General features: G+C 39.0%; 1 protein-coding gene across 1 annotated transcript in view; it reads left to right on the top strand.

Moving 5' to 3' along the window:
- The window catches only part of myo1d (myosin 1D), a 99909-nt gene that overhangs the window by 25515 nt on the left and 59889 nt on the right, over positions 1-14505 (top strand). The window contains exons 8-11 of the mRNA XM_035668011.1: positions 960-1163; positions 1611-1756; positions 1966-2080; positions 2202-2372. Of these exons, the coding sequence (XP_035523904.1) occupies positions 960-1163; positions 1611-1756; positions 1966-2080; positions 2202-2372 (636 nt within the window). The remainder of the gene's footprint in view (positions 1-959; positions 1164-1610; positions 1757-1965; positions 2081-2201; positions 2373-14505) is intronic.

Here is a 14505-nt window from a genome sequence, read left to right on the forward strand (position 1 = left end):
TCCCAATGCGGGAGTTCTGTGTATGGATTTTAGACAAATGAATGCCATGTTGGAGAAGTGGACTAGTGTCAATGCCAAGATAGTGAGTCAGATCTGAAGGATCTGAAAATGCACCTGTTTGTTTATTTTTTGTTTATTACCACTGTATGCTGGTCCAATGCAAAAGCAGCTCACAATTAATCCTACAAACAATGTTGGTAATGGTTTATTTGTTATAGGGATAATAGAGAAAAAGTTCTAGCAGCAGTTCAGTTAGTGCTATTGAGTTTATATGCCATTGTTATTTTTCGGATGAATTTCCTTGAAAGATGTGCTCAATTTAAGCCCAAGTAAACATTCAGTCAGAAATATGTTAATTTCGATAAGAGTTCGATAAGATCAATACCACTCCCATGTCATACTGTTGAACTAGAGTTGGCAGGCAAATAGCTTAGCTTAACATAAATACAGATAACAGGAGGAGACAGCTAGTCTGGCTCTGTCCTGAGTTAAAAAATGTCGACCTACATCTCCAAATTTTGCAATTAACATGTTATATCTCAAGTTTGTATTATTTATAGACACATAAACAGATATTATCTTAAGTTACAAGATGTCCGAAGGCCAGTGATGAATACACATATTTAGAACAACCAAAGATAAACATTTAGAAGATGAAGCAATACAAAAAGTGAATCAAAAAGCGGTCCCATTACTTTTTTAAAGTTCTTATTTTCATCACTGACTCATGGGCTCATTTGATACTATTTCTTACATGTTCTATACATTTTTTATTATCTGAAGTGGACGTACTTTTGTGCAATTTGAGGGTCATTCAGGCTCCGGTTTCCCCCACCATCAAAACATGTATGTTAGGGGTTAATTCTCCTGCCAGGTAGTTGGTCCCTGGGCGCCGCACTTAGGATGGGTCAAATGCAGAGATCGAAGCATTAATCCATCCTCTCTGGCCTCTCTTCTAGGGCAACCTGACATTCGGGGTAGATGGTGATGTGACCTTGATAGAGAACACAAAGCTGGTGTCTGTGATCAGGGAGCTGCTGTCCACCAAAGAAGAAAACGTGGAGAAGGCCCTGCTCTACCGCACTGTGGCCACGGGTCGAGACGTCATCGAAAAACAGCATACGATGCAAGAGGCCAGCTATGGGCGGGACGCTCTAGCCAAGGTTATTGTTGGGTTGATAGATAATTACATGTTGTTGGTCATTTGTCAGGCACTTTCTCTGTAGTGGGCTGCACAAAAAAGAAAAACATACAACACTGGCCTGCTGATGCCTGGAGGGTTGTGACATTTCGCTAAAGTACTTGGCGATATTTTTTACTGCGATTCACACTGATTCACACAAGCATGAGTCACAATGTTATGACCCCAGACAGAGGCTGGAGACTGTGGAGGAAACAATGTATGTAGGCAGATTGAAGACCAGCGCTGTGGGCTGCAAACAAAAGTCTGACTCACTGATATCGTGACATTTCCCTCGCAGCAGACCCATCTGTAACTGTTAATTGTCCTAGACTACTCTGTGCCCCTGAGCAAGGCACATGCTCACCAGCCAGCAGCCAATTAGTCTACCACTACACACTTGTTACGTCTAACATTTTGTCGTCCTCAGGCCATGTATGAGCGTCTGTTCTGCTGGATTGTGGGACGCATCAATGACATCATTGAGGTGAAAAACTACGATGCCAGAGTCCACGGGAAGAACACAGTCATCGGCGTGCTGGACATCTATGGTTTTGAGATTTTCCAGAACAACAGGTTTGAATGAGACAGAATATTCCACAAATATAAAACATAATATATATATAATAATTTACTTTTATGTCCATATTGACCATTTTAACATGATTTTAGTGGTTGTAACACAACAAGGACCACAGTCTATCTGTATAGAAATATTAAGGCATGTGGTTGCATCCGTAACACATTAACATTACATTCAATCTCCTCTGTTTCATGTGCTGTAGCTTTGAACAGTTCTGCATCAACTACTGTAATGAAAAGCTGCAGCAGCTCTTCATCCAGCTGGTGCTGAAGCAGGAACAGGAAGAGTATCAACGGGAAGGCATCCCCTGGAAACATGTATGGAGGATATTTTTTGGAGTTATTTATTATTCAGAAGAAGTTGGATGTCTCCCAATCTTTCCAAATAGTACAGAGCAAAAATCAGTAGCTTTGATCCTCTGTGTCCTTTTGTTGTTAGATCGATTACTTCAATAACCAGATCATTGTGGATCTGGTGGAGCAGCAGCATAAAGGCATCTTCTCTGTGCTGGATGAAGCCTGTATGAATGTGGGCAAAGTCACGGATGAGGTTTTCCTCCAAGGACTCAATGGCAAGCTGGCCAAACACGCCCACTACACCAGCCGCAAGGTAGGAAACACTAAATGCAGATCTGACTTGTTATTATTTTGACTTTTATGTTTCCAGTACAGGACGTTAGCTGTTTCCGAGGTCAAACATCCAAATGCTTCCTTTCTTTCCATGTTTGAATCTGGTCTGTGATCTGTGTCACACATCATACTCGCCCTCATATTTCCATTCACAGTCACTACAAGCACACTTTTGTTAATTACAATTTTAAGTCATTTCTAAAGCAGAAATGCCAAATAAAGTTTATGCTTCTTGCTTCTCAAATGTAAGAATTTAGCTGCGTGTCTTAATATAGTGAACTAAATATTTTGGGGTTTTGGATAGTTACTTGGACCCACAAATGAATCAGTGAATTAAAAAATAATCAGCATATTAATCTATAATATAAATAATCATGTATTTTCTTCATTTCTTGCAGCCCTATGCTGAATTTGTCTTTTATAGTCAAAAGTAATTGTGGGGGATTTTACAGTGCATGACAGTTGATTGTATCACAGATTTTTTAAATATAATTAAACAAACAAAAGAATAACATGAACAATCAACCTTAATGTAAACACCAAGCAGTGTATCAGATTGTAGCGATGCATGATGATGCTGTTGTAACCTGAGGACAGCAGAGGGCAGATTACACCGTGCAGTAAGTAACCATTAGCGGCAGAGAGAAGAGATTGAACATGATCCTGTTAGTTCTGATAATCAGGAAGGCTTACAGTCTAATTCACTCTAATGGTCTGTGCAGCCAGACTCAACATAAGCCAATTTACTTTGCTAACATCCTCGGTTTCTGTGTGGGATCAGATGGCTTAGAAGAAGGTGAAAGTCACTCATCATCACTGATCTGAGGTCAGCGTATTTCAGTTTCTCTGCAGATGTTGAACACGTAAAAAGAATGTTTGTAACGGCTAATAGGTAGACTTGAAACCACAGCAGTGTTTTTAAATGATAACTGCAGTTTCCATTACGGACACAAGGGGGCATCAGCAGTCAGAGAGAGCGAGAAGGAGTCTGACTCGACACATTGCACAAGTGATGTCACTGCCAGCCAATGGGAGTGTATGGAGCTGGTGCTTTGCTGTGTTAGAATGGGTGCTGGAGAGAGAGGGAGGTGTAGGGGATGTATTTACAAATGTATGAGGGAGATACAGAGAACTGGGTAGAAGAGAGGGAGTGAGATGGTGATGCAGTGAAAATGAATGATGACCAGTCGTAAGTAAACAGACCCCGGTTGCATAAAAACACTTTTAGAGGTTCAGAGGTTGCCTTTGAATTCTCAGCTCAGGATGCCTTAGAAAGAAATTAGCTGCATAAAATCACCATAAGGATTTCCTTAGGACGTTGTAGGGGAAACCCTTTGATCTCTAAGTTTCTGCCCTTAGCTAAGTGTTCCCTTAAGCATTGCTAGAAGGTCCTTTGTAAATATATAAATATAAGGGCCCTATAGCAGTCCTTTTAAAGGGAAATAACATAAGACAGTGGCTGACTTTATGGTGACTGACGACATATTTCAGGACAGGAAAAACCCCACTGGACACTATGAGCAATATAGATTTGACCCTCAGTTTGCACTAGCAACTTTGCAGCCTCTAGCCAAACATTTACAACTCAACTTAATATTAGCTATATTGTTTTATTGTTGTCTTATTTGGTGATCTCCTTTCTTGCTGGTACAGTAATATTTTCATATTTCTTCAGAACTGCATCTATATTTAGTTTCACAACAAGACTGCTTCTGCTTAGGTGTTTTTGTTGTGGCTGGGTTACATTTACTTTGGATTGTGTGCTTGTGCTTTCCATATTCTTCGAGGAGAGAAACATTAACAACAACAACAACAGTGAAGCATAACCGTGGCAACAGAACGGCACATGTGCTGTATTATTACCATAATTACCGTAAATGCCTTATTCCAAACTGGGGGTCTCGCACTCGGACTGGCTCGTTGCTGCTGCTGGTTGTGTCATCTACAAGAAAGTGCAATATTCTGAACATATTTCCATTACTAACATCATATTTAACACAGAAGTTTCTCAACATTTTTCTATCACCATTGTTATATCATCTTTGTTGTCTACAGCCTAACAACAAATAAAGGACTGAATCTTGCGGGCCAGATTATATTGTATTTTGTTTTAGATCCCTTTTCTAAACACTTAAATTGGAGACAACCTAAGAGGCTTTATGCAACACTCCTAAGTGAACCCCACAGCTTAGGGAAATATTTTGCATGAGGAACAAACTTAAAACTTAAGTCAGAAACGTTAGGTAGCTTACGCAACCGGGCCCAGTATTCTGTACATTTCTGCCCAGTGCACTGATACAAATACTTAAATCAACTACAAAGTGAATCACATTGTAAAAAGGGGTATTCAAAGGCAGCTATATGATGTAAAGAGTATTGAGTCAACGCAGTGGGGACTGAATCCTGCAGTGTTACTCTTTACAGTGAGTAAAGTGCAAAATGACAGAGAAACAGTGAATAAAGCAAGGTTGAGTCAAGATGGGGTAAAGATTGTGCTGTGCTGCAGGCTGTATTGATTCGAAAACCTTGCCTTTACTCCCATCATGTTGGAGTCGATGTGCTCCCTGCTGTCGCCCCTCTGCTGCTCTCTGACCCGCTCCTCTGGCAGTTTCAAAGACACAAGAAATGAACGGTTGAAACTTAAAGTGATCCAGCTGTTACTTCCTGGAACCAATATTGGTATAAATCAATATTAGCCAGAGATCTTTTTTTTTTTTTCCCTGTACTGTATGGAGTCCTGTTGCCAGGCAACATTAACATAATGGACTTGTTGTCAAGAAGTAGTGTGAATTGTTGGGGGCTTTAGTAGATCTCCAGGGCATTATTTGGGGGAAGAGTGTATTACCATTTAAATTAACAGTGCATTGTGGCTTCCATATAACTTTTGATCTTGTTGTCATTGAAATAAATCTGTGGGCAAATCTACTGGGGCAAATAAATCCCCCTCCAACCGTTTAGTGTTTACAGGCACACTTAACACTTAATGTAAGTGTTTATGAATGCACAGTATTTGTCAACAATTCTAACTTCTCCTATGTAGATATGTTTTATATTATTACAACAGTTTTATACTCTATTGTTCATTAATTTGTCTTTATTTATTATCTGTTTATACAGCAGCATCCACTGATGGGAGCCCACAGGAGGACTTGACCAATACATTAAAAAAACTTATATCGGCTTAGAACATCATTATATGTGAAATATATAGTGCTTATTAATGCTAAATAGGGACAGTTGTACAATACTAGGAACTGTAATTGGAGTTTTTCATTAGATTTATCATTTTTAACGTCATGAAATGATACTCAGAGAAACAATGCTATAGTTACAAAGCACATATAAAAGTTATTATTCATGCTTATGATTCTGTTTCCTTCACCAGAACTCCCATCCTCGGAGGTAGCATAGTGGATTCATACAATGAACACAATAGAGCCACATTGGTTGAATGAAACCTTTAATTGTCCAGTACATGAATGAGCTCCTTTTTTGTGGTTTATGGTGATTAATTATTGTCTGTGGACTATTGAGAGATGTTTTTTTGTGTCTTGATTGATATTAGCGTGAATCATTTTGAGGGTGATTCACTCTCTTATTATGAGCAATGTGACTGCCATGTGTATTTAGACATTTTGTTCTCAGCATCACTCAGTGGTCATAGTAATACTTGCAGTCTTTTTCACCCAGCTCCCAAAGGTATCCTTATAGTAGAGATTGAATGCATCTGTTATTGACTGAAATGGCTGCTCAATCGAGACTGGGTGTTGTTTGCACTTTGAAATTGAAATATGAAATTGTGAAGAATCTAATTTCCAGTGTGTGATGTAGGCGATGATTTACTTTATATATATATCACTGGTGTCGGTATACTATTTGGATCCATTTTGCTCCTTTCTGGTTTGTATCTTTAAAGTGCATTTTATAGTATTTTTATCACTTTCCAATTGCTTTTGTGAGGGATTCTTTAATTTCAATAGTGGAGAAGAACTTTGAGATTGCTGAATTGCTTTCAACCATAGAAAAAAAAAGAAAGGAGTACTCTCTATGTATATTAGTGTGACCCAAAATAGACATCCTAACCCACACTCATGATGCAAATTAGCTCTTGGGAAAGTTTTGAAAATTTCAAGGCTGTGAGGGTACAAAGTGTACATGAGCTCTGCAGACTTTAAACACCCACCGTTGCTCTCTAGCCTCGTAGCTCACATCTCCACAAGTCTGTCTGCCAGGATAAAAGTGTGAAGGTGGAAAAAAAGATGAAGGGGGAGAGAGAAGGAGAGGTGCACAGGGAGAGACTGGGAATTAAATGTAAGAGGAAGTGAGATATGCACATCAAGGGAGAGAAAAGGGTTGAGGCACGGAGAAAGGGAGAATAAAAACCAGAGCAATATACAGTCAGTGAGGACTGATGTAGCACCTGTATTTGTGGTGTAATTTTAGTATATTTCTTATATTAACAATGGATCAAATTACTATATAATGTAAAATTGGTGTCTTTTAGTGATAGAACCAAAGAATTACGACCCACATCTGCAGCTCCCCTCGTGGTTTTCTGGTCCACAAACTTTGCTCTGATCAGCTTCATTTCCAGCAGCAGCTGCAGACAGCTCCAATAAACCCACTGCACACGATCTGCCCAGCACCAAATGGCACACAGACGGTGTTAGCAACAAAGAGCGAACAACAAACAGCGTTTAGCATCTAAAAAGGTGAAAAAGCTTTTCTCAGGAGTTGGTGTGGACAAATTAACACTTGAATTTAGTTTTGTAGTGGACATTTCCCACAACAGCTATAAGGGTTGCATTTACAGCTTGTTCTGTTCCACCCAAGTGGTCAAAAACTCAACAATACAACATTTTTTCAGTTTCAGAGCCAGAAGCAGCCAACTCATACAATAGTGTGGATAGTTAAACTCTAGGGTTGCAATGTTATTAGACTGTACACTGTATGATAACCATATCAGAAAATATCCAAATTCCTGGAGGGACACGGTCTCCTGTAGTTAAGTACGGCTCATCTTAAAGTAACATAAACACAACAATTCCTATTCAACTGATTGGACACTAATAAATACATAACTATGAATATTATATTCCATTTCTGACAATAGATCCTCCTAAATGTTGCACACTGGACCTTTAAAGATTCTGTAATTTGTGTAGAATTAAAAAATTCCCAACTGTGGTGCCCCCAGTGGCAGCAACTAAAACATCACTGTGGAAGAAGGCTTTGCTTCATACATACTTTGTCCGTACATTTAATTTTTCTAAAGTTGTTATGATCACATAAGGTTTTAATGAAAAGGAAAAGGTCTAAATCTAAATCTACATATTGAATACCATCAATTTCTGCTTCGTGGTGTTCAGCAGAGCCTCGCTGCCAAGAAGCAGGGAGACTAAAGCGAGAGATACATAGGAAGAAAATGAGTCAGAGATCTATTCCAGGCGATGTTCCTGTAAATGGATCTGTGCTGTGTGTCTGCAGTAACGTTCTGCTTCCAGTACTGAATGATGCTCCATTCTGTTGTTTTCACACACACACACACACACACACACACCACACCACAGCACACACACACACACACATGTCCTTGCTGTCTATTCATTCATTCACTAGATACTGCTTGTGTAAGTTAATTTACATCTCACTTTATTGACACATGCCTGTCACAGTATACGAAGCATTCACACACACACACACACACACATACATAGAGGCAAGTGTTGTCACTGTCCTGAAAAGACCTGATAACAGATCAAAAGCAGAAGGGGAGAGGAAGTAAGGAGACAAAGTTAGGATCACTAACAGATGCGCTCTGTTGTGGCTTCTAAACTGAGCTTTCAATCTCAATATGTCATGTTGCTTTGCAGTCTGGTGATGAGAAATTCTTTTTATTGGCTTCCAGGCTTCTCTGCCTTGTTATAAATTAATCAGGCGTTTTTGATGCATGGCAGCCACGGGCTTGTTTACAGAGATGTCTTACCTAAAGGGAAACGCTTGAATCTGATGTGCTGTGCATGAGGCTCCAGTGTGATCTTTTTTTTTTTTGCTTGTACGTTGGTGCAGTAAAATCCGGCTGTCTCCAGTTGTTTCCCATCAGGTTGCGTTTGCTAGACGCTACACTTTCATCACACTTTAACAAATTTCATAAATGTTTTACTCTTCTTCTGACCTCCTGCCAATAAACGGCGCGCTTGTTTAGTTGAGTCGTACAGCTTTTTGATCTATTTTTAAGTCATTGCACCACAACCAAAATGGCTAGTGGTATTCTTTTTTTTCTTCTAATTGTGTTATTAATGGATTGTAGCTGTTTCCTCTGTGCCATGGAGCTCCATTGTTGTCCAAAAACTATTAAAAACACATTATTCTGGCCTCACTGTGCGTGCAGGTGCACAACAGTACAGCAGACTACATAAGGCTGAAGACAGCAGCTGGCTTTTTCGATTTTCGCTGGAAATTTTGGATAAAACGCCACAAATTTAATGATTTGTAATCAATATTATATATTTGATGAATTATACCAAAGATGTTGTAAAAATGTATTTGTAAAGTTGCAAGAAAACTGTATTTACTCAAGTATAAACTAAGTATGAAATTAGTTACCAAGAAGAAAGTATTGTCAGTAAAGAACATTAGACTGTGACAACTAATGGCTATTTTGGTTAGCAGTAATCTGATCACAGAAAATCTGAAGTTAACATCTCAAATTACATAGCAAAGACAACTAATAAAGAAAGTACCTCGGTGTTGCCTTTCGGAGAGCAGATAAACTGTATTATAATATATAATATTTCCTTGGCCACAGATCTGACAAAACTGTGAATCTCACAACGTCAGTTAAACTGTGCCAGTGGTTGCTACTAGCAACTGAGTGTTGGACCAACTAAACACACATTAATGATCCACACTGATGCACCCGGTGACATTTTCCTTCATTACCGAGAACATGAGCACTATAGTTAATTTTGAGTTAACATACCCACATACACTGTCCTGCTGCCTGAATACTCACTGGTGCACTCAAGGCGTAATAACCGTCAGCTGGAAATAGTCCCCAATTAATGTACTATTAAGTCCTGTTTGAGTCACATTTGATAGAAACTACAGTGCCCAGCTGCAAATTATCACCTGACTCGTTCCCGTTATAGGAGCTTATCTCATTGTTTTACTGTTTTAGTTCAGTCTCACTCAATTTGTTTTCTTATAGCATTACTGGTGATAATACAGTATGTGTTGTGTTTACAGTTTGTTTCTGCTGCCCTCAAGTAGTCAAACAAATCATTTATTGCAGGTTTAAATCAGTGGTTGCCTTAGTGACGGGCTTATGCATTGTTGGCTTTGGTCTTTTTATTATATAGCATAACATCAGCTGTATTCTTTTATCAGAACGTAGCTAAAGCTCCGCCATGTATCCCAATACTTCTTTCTCTCTCCTCGCCTCACTGTCTGTTGCTTTCATCTTCCCAGATTTCTTTTTTTTTTTTGCTCTTAAACATATGCTGACACAGTAATTCCATGTCCTGCCTCTCCCTTCTTGCTTTCTTCAGCTCATTCTCGTTCCCAGTCCCTATTTCAGTAGCTCTCTGTTGTTTTCACTTCCTTCTCAATTTTCTCATCTGCCTCCATATTTACTTTCTCAAGTGTCTCAGCACGTGGCCTCTACAGGTGCAGCATACTAATAGGATGTGTGTGTGTGTGTGTGTGTGTGTGTCCCACCTGCTGCCACATGTATGGATGCATGTTGGGCGTCTGCGCTAAGTGGTAAAGCTTTCATGGGCCATGTGTTTGGTGATGCTAATCAGGACACGTTCTGTTCATTATCTCCAGTGAGGCACAAGGTCAGCAGTAGCAGCAAGGGCACATAGAAAAATCGAATTGATGTCTATGAGAGCATGAAACGGTGGATATAGTAGCGGAGACACTATGATGGACGTTGCGTGAGTTGTACTCATATATACGTGTGTCTAGAGTGAGGATGTAGCTCGATACTCAGTGTTTTTAATACCCCGACAGCTGCCAGTCAGTGCATTGGGCAGGAAACGCAAAATCCATCTCCTCATCTGCCGCCTGGATTAGCTCCCGTGGTACCTACTGAGAGTTCTTGACAGGTTTGGAGACAGTCAGACGTTGCTCAGTGGGAGGTCTGGCTTATGCCCTCAAATTGAGATGGCTGTTCAGTCCAGAGGCTGGAGAGTGTGAGGGCACATGTGACAAACAGGATTAGAAAAGAGAAGTGGAAAGTGGATGGGAGTCTGGGAGGTCAGATTGAGGTGGGAGTTTTACTGCGAGTGTTAAAATAATCTTTGTATGTGGGCAACAAAAAGTCGAGAACAATTTGATCCACCGACCGATGTGATGGCTGAAGTGTCACAGGCTGTTTGTGTTGTAAACAAACAACAGTCGAGCCTTACGTGTTTGCCAGGCCGAGTTCAGGGACCAATGATGGAAATACGATCATATAATGACCAGACAGTGTAACATTCACTTTGTATTTGTATTTGTCAAATTGTTGAAAGGATGTAGTTTAGGAGGCGGTTCACCATCACATACTTTACATCTAGTAGTATGTAGCCATTACTGGTGGGCAATATGAATAAAATCTATCTCAATAATAATTTAATTTCTGGAAACTGATGTCTCTTTCAGCTCAGGAACCATCAAATAACCAGATTTGTTTGATTTTTCCAAATCCAATAAGTTGATATTTTATCACATTGATGCAACAATCCTTTAAATCAAATATAAAACATTCTTGCATATTGATTTACCTGCACTGATTTTCCTCTGGTTTCCAGATACCTGTCTGTTTTGGGCACACACAGCTTTTTCCATACTGTGAGCAGCACAAACTATCACCACTATGTGTTTTTGTAGTTCAACGGCAAAGTTGTGACCCTTTTTCTTCAATTCAAATTCATCCCAGTTAAACTTCAGATCATATTTTAAGCTGATCAACTTCATCATTTTAATTATTATATATTTTAATTTAAAATGTTGAATCTTAAGCCTAATAAGAACATTCAATAATCTTCTTGATGGATTCACTACTTTATTTGAATTTTATAAAATTCTATCGAACCCCCATCCTTACATTTGGGTGAACCGACCCTTTAATAAGGTCAAGGTGTGGCCAAAATGATTAGAGTATTCTGCTTCACCTATAATAAAGTATTAGTTGTAAGACTGCCCAGGGAAGGAAACACTAACATAAAGTGTTTTACCACAATTCGTTCTCTCATTTGATGTTTTGATGATGGTGGAGGAGCTCCATTTACTCCCATAGGCATTAAAACAGGTTGAGATGCTGCTTTTGATACATATAAGTGGTCATTTCCTCTCTGCTGAGGGACTTCTGAATATATACTGCTATATATTTCACAACAGAATGAATATGAGGCAGGAAAAAGTCAGCATGCTTTAAGGTCTCTGCAAACAATCTTAAGACACATCACTGTACTAAGAGCTAAAGGTGACGATGTTCAAGCATCTTCTCATCGCTTCCTGTCACATTAACACCGGGTGCTGCTACAGTCAGTCCACCATGTTCTTGTTATTTTCTCTCTCTATCTGTCTCTCGCCTTCCCACCTCAGTTCTCCCTCTGTTTGCAGTTTTTCTGCATGTTATTCTCTGCAGCTGTCTCTAATTTATTTGTCTCCTGCCCACTGTCTTTGTCTTTATTATATTTAATTTTAACACTGAACACTAATTTCCCTTCTTTCTGCGTCTCTGCTTTTCCTTTTCAAGCTATTTATTTTTTCTTTGTGTGTCATCTTGTCCCTCATTGTGTTTTACCTCAGCCTAGTTTCAGTCTCTCACTGTGCCTGAAACCCCTTTCCATCTCCTTAATTAATCTGTTAATCTGGCTATCTGGCTATCAGTAATTCTACAATACAGACCATTACCAGGTGAGAGAGGATGTTGTGTAGGCTAAGATGGCTGTCGAGGGTTGAATTCTTATTGCATCTTCACAGCTTTTCACACCTTAAAAAAAATTTGTTGAGTCAGAGTCTATCAAATGTATCTAGTCGAGCTGAAAACATTATTTTTTATTGATTAATCAGCAGAAGCACATCTATTTTGATAATTGATTATTGATCTATTTTTAAGCAAAACTACTTTTTCCAACTTCTCAAATGTAATAATTTGCAGCTTTTCTTTATTTTATGTGATTTTAAATTGAACCTTTTGGGGGATTTTCAAAACAAAACAAGCAACTTGATGACTACAATCACCTTGGGCTTTAGGAAACCTCAGCATTGTCAGACCTGATCTGTTAATCATTTAATAGATGATTAGATAAATGATTAATAGGGAAAACTAATCATGCTACTGCACATGCTACTGGTATTTAATGCTGTAACCTTTGTCAGTCCTGGGAAAGGTTGCTGAGTTAGCTCTTCTTCAGCTCTATCCCTGCTTTACATTCAAGGTGCGATGCGCCTGAAGCAGCTCAGCATAATGATTGTTTTTTTACTGCTTGAATTAGCATCACTATTTCCACTGGAACAACTGGGAGTTATTATTAAGTGTCTATTCTACCTGTCTAAACTGTATTAGCTGCTATCCAACAACAACATTTAACAACATTTAGAATTAAAATTTCATTAAACCTGAACCTTTAGTTTTTAAATTATTTTAGAGCACTTATATTATACTTGTACTTGCAACATAACATGAACATCACTGCAAATATAAAAAACAACTAATACTTATTTTTAATTAGCTTTTAATTAGCATAAATTCTTCTCTCTAAAAATGTCCAAATTTATGTCTTGTGCTTTTTCTTTGTTCATCAAACAGTCCTGAACCAAGAGATATTTAATTAAAAAAGATTAGAAACTGAGAAAACCAACAAAACCTCACATTTGAGAAGCTGTTATCAGCATTTTAGGTTAATACATTTCTTAGACAATTTACATTTTTTTGACTATTAAATGTTTGATATTAATAAACTTATTATTTCAGCCCTAAAAACAACATTTGCCAGTGTGCACTGGAATAAATGTGTCCATGCTTTAGGTTATGATATGTGAGGAATAAACACTGTAATACAAATATTCTTCATCAGTATCAGTACACAATCTGTTCCTACTGTTTCCTCTGAATTGAAAGTCTTAATATACAGTAAGTCTGTCTCTCTCGCCTGTTGGCTCATGCTTACGTTCATCCCTTCCCCACTTCCTCCTCTCATTATTCTGACCTTGTTTCTATTAGTTTGCCCTCCCTCTTCACACACACACACACAACCTGTCACACCCTCGGTCTTAACATTAGGCTGAATCCCAAACACAGAGGAGGTGCTAATAATAAAGCTGCCAAGATGTGTGTCTGGTTATGTGTGTGCTTAGTGTGTGCCTGTGTGTGTGTGTTGGGGTGTGACTGATTGTGATGGATGAGGGGCAGTGCGGCTTCCAGCAGATGCAGGCTGTCTGTCTGTCTGTGCATCTGTTTGTCTCTCTGTTCTGTGTGTTTGTGTGCATTCAAGTGCGTTCATCCTGCAACTGTTAGTAATATTTATCCCCTGAAAGTGTGTGTATTCTTCATTTCCAAATAGATTGTCTGCTTAACTTGAGACAGTTACAGAATTGGGTCCACACAGGCTTGAAATTAAGATGTTGAGTGGGAGACCTGATTGAAATGAAGCCACTACATTATACAGCATGGTATTTTCAGAAAGCGTTGATTACTGTGTGCTTTAAATAATCTTTTGAATAGCATTTCTTCCCGCTGTTTCCACCGAGCATGTCACTGTTAGCAATAAAAACTTCAGAAATGCTTTAGCATTGAAGTGCTTCCAGTAATATTCTCTGAAGTGCCATGGAGGTAAATAGTTTTGTGATTTCACTGAGGAATTTGGCGTGGATCTGTCGGAGATTTACTCTGGGGCCCTTTGTGGTTTTGATTCTGGCTCTGGACCTGAATCTAGGCTGACTGATTCATTCAACTCTCTGATGTAAATCTGTCTGTTTGTGTGAGTTTTTTTTTATTGTGTTTGCAATGTTTCCTCTCATATGGGACTGTTTCTTCTTTCATAGTCTGTGTGGTTGTCTGAGAGTGTGTGTGTGTGTGTGTGTGTGTGTGTGTGTGTGTGTGCGCGCGCGCGCGCGTC

Source organism: Morone saxatilis, unplaced genomic scaffold, assembly GCF_004916995.1.
Source record: "Morone saxatilis isolate NCDOM2014 unplaced genomic scaffold, NCSU_SB_2.0 Contig1, whole genome shotgun sequence".
NCBI classification, from domain to species: Eukaryota; Metazoa; Chordata; class Actinopteri; family Moronidae; genus Morone; species Morone saxatilis.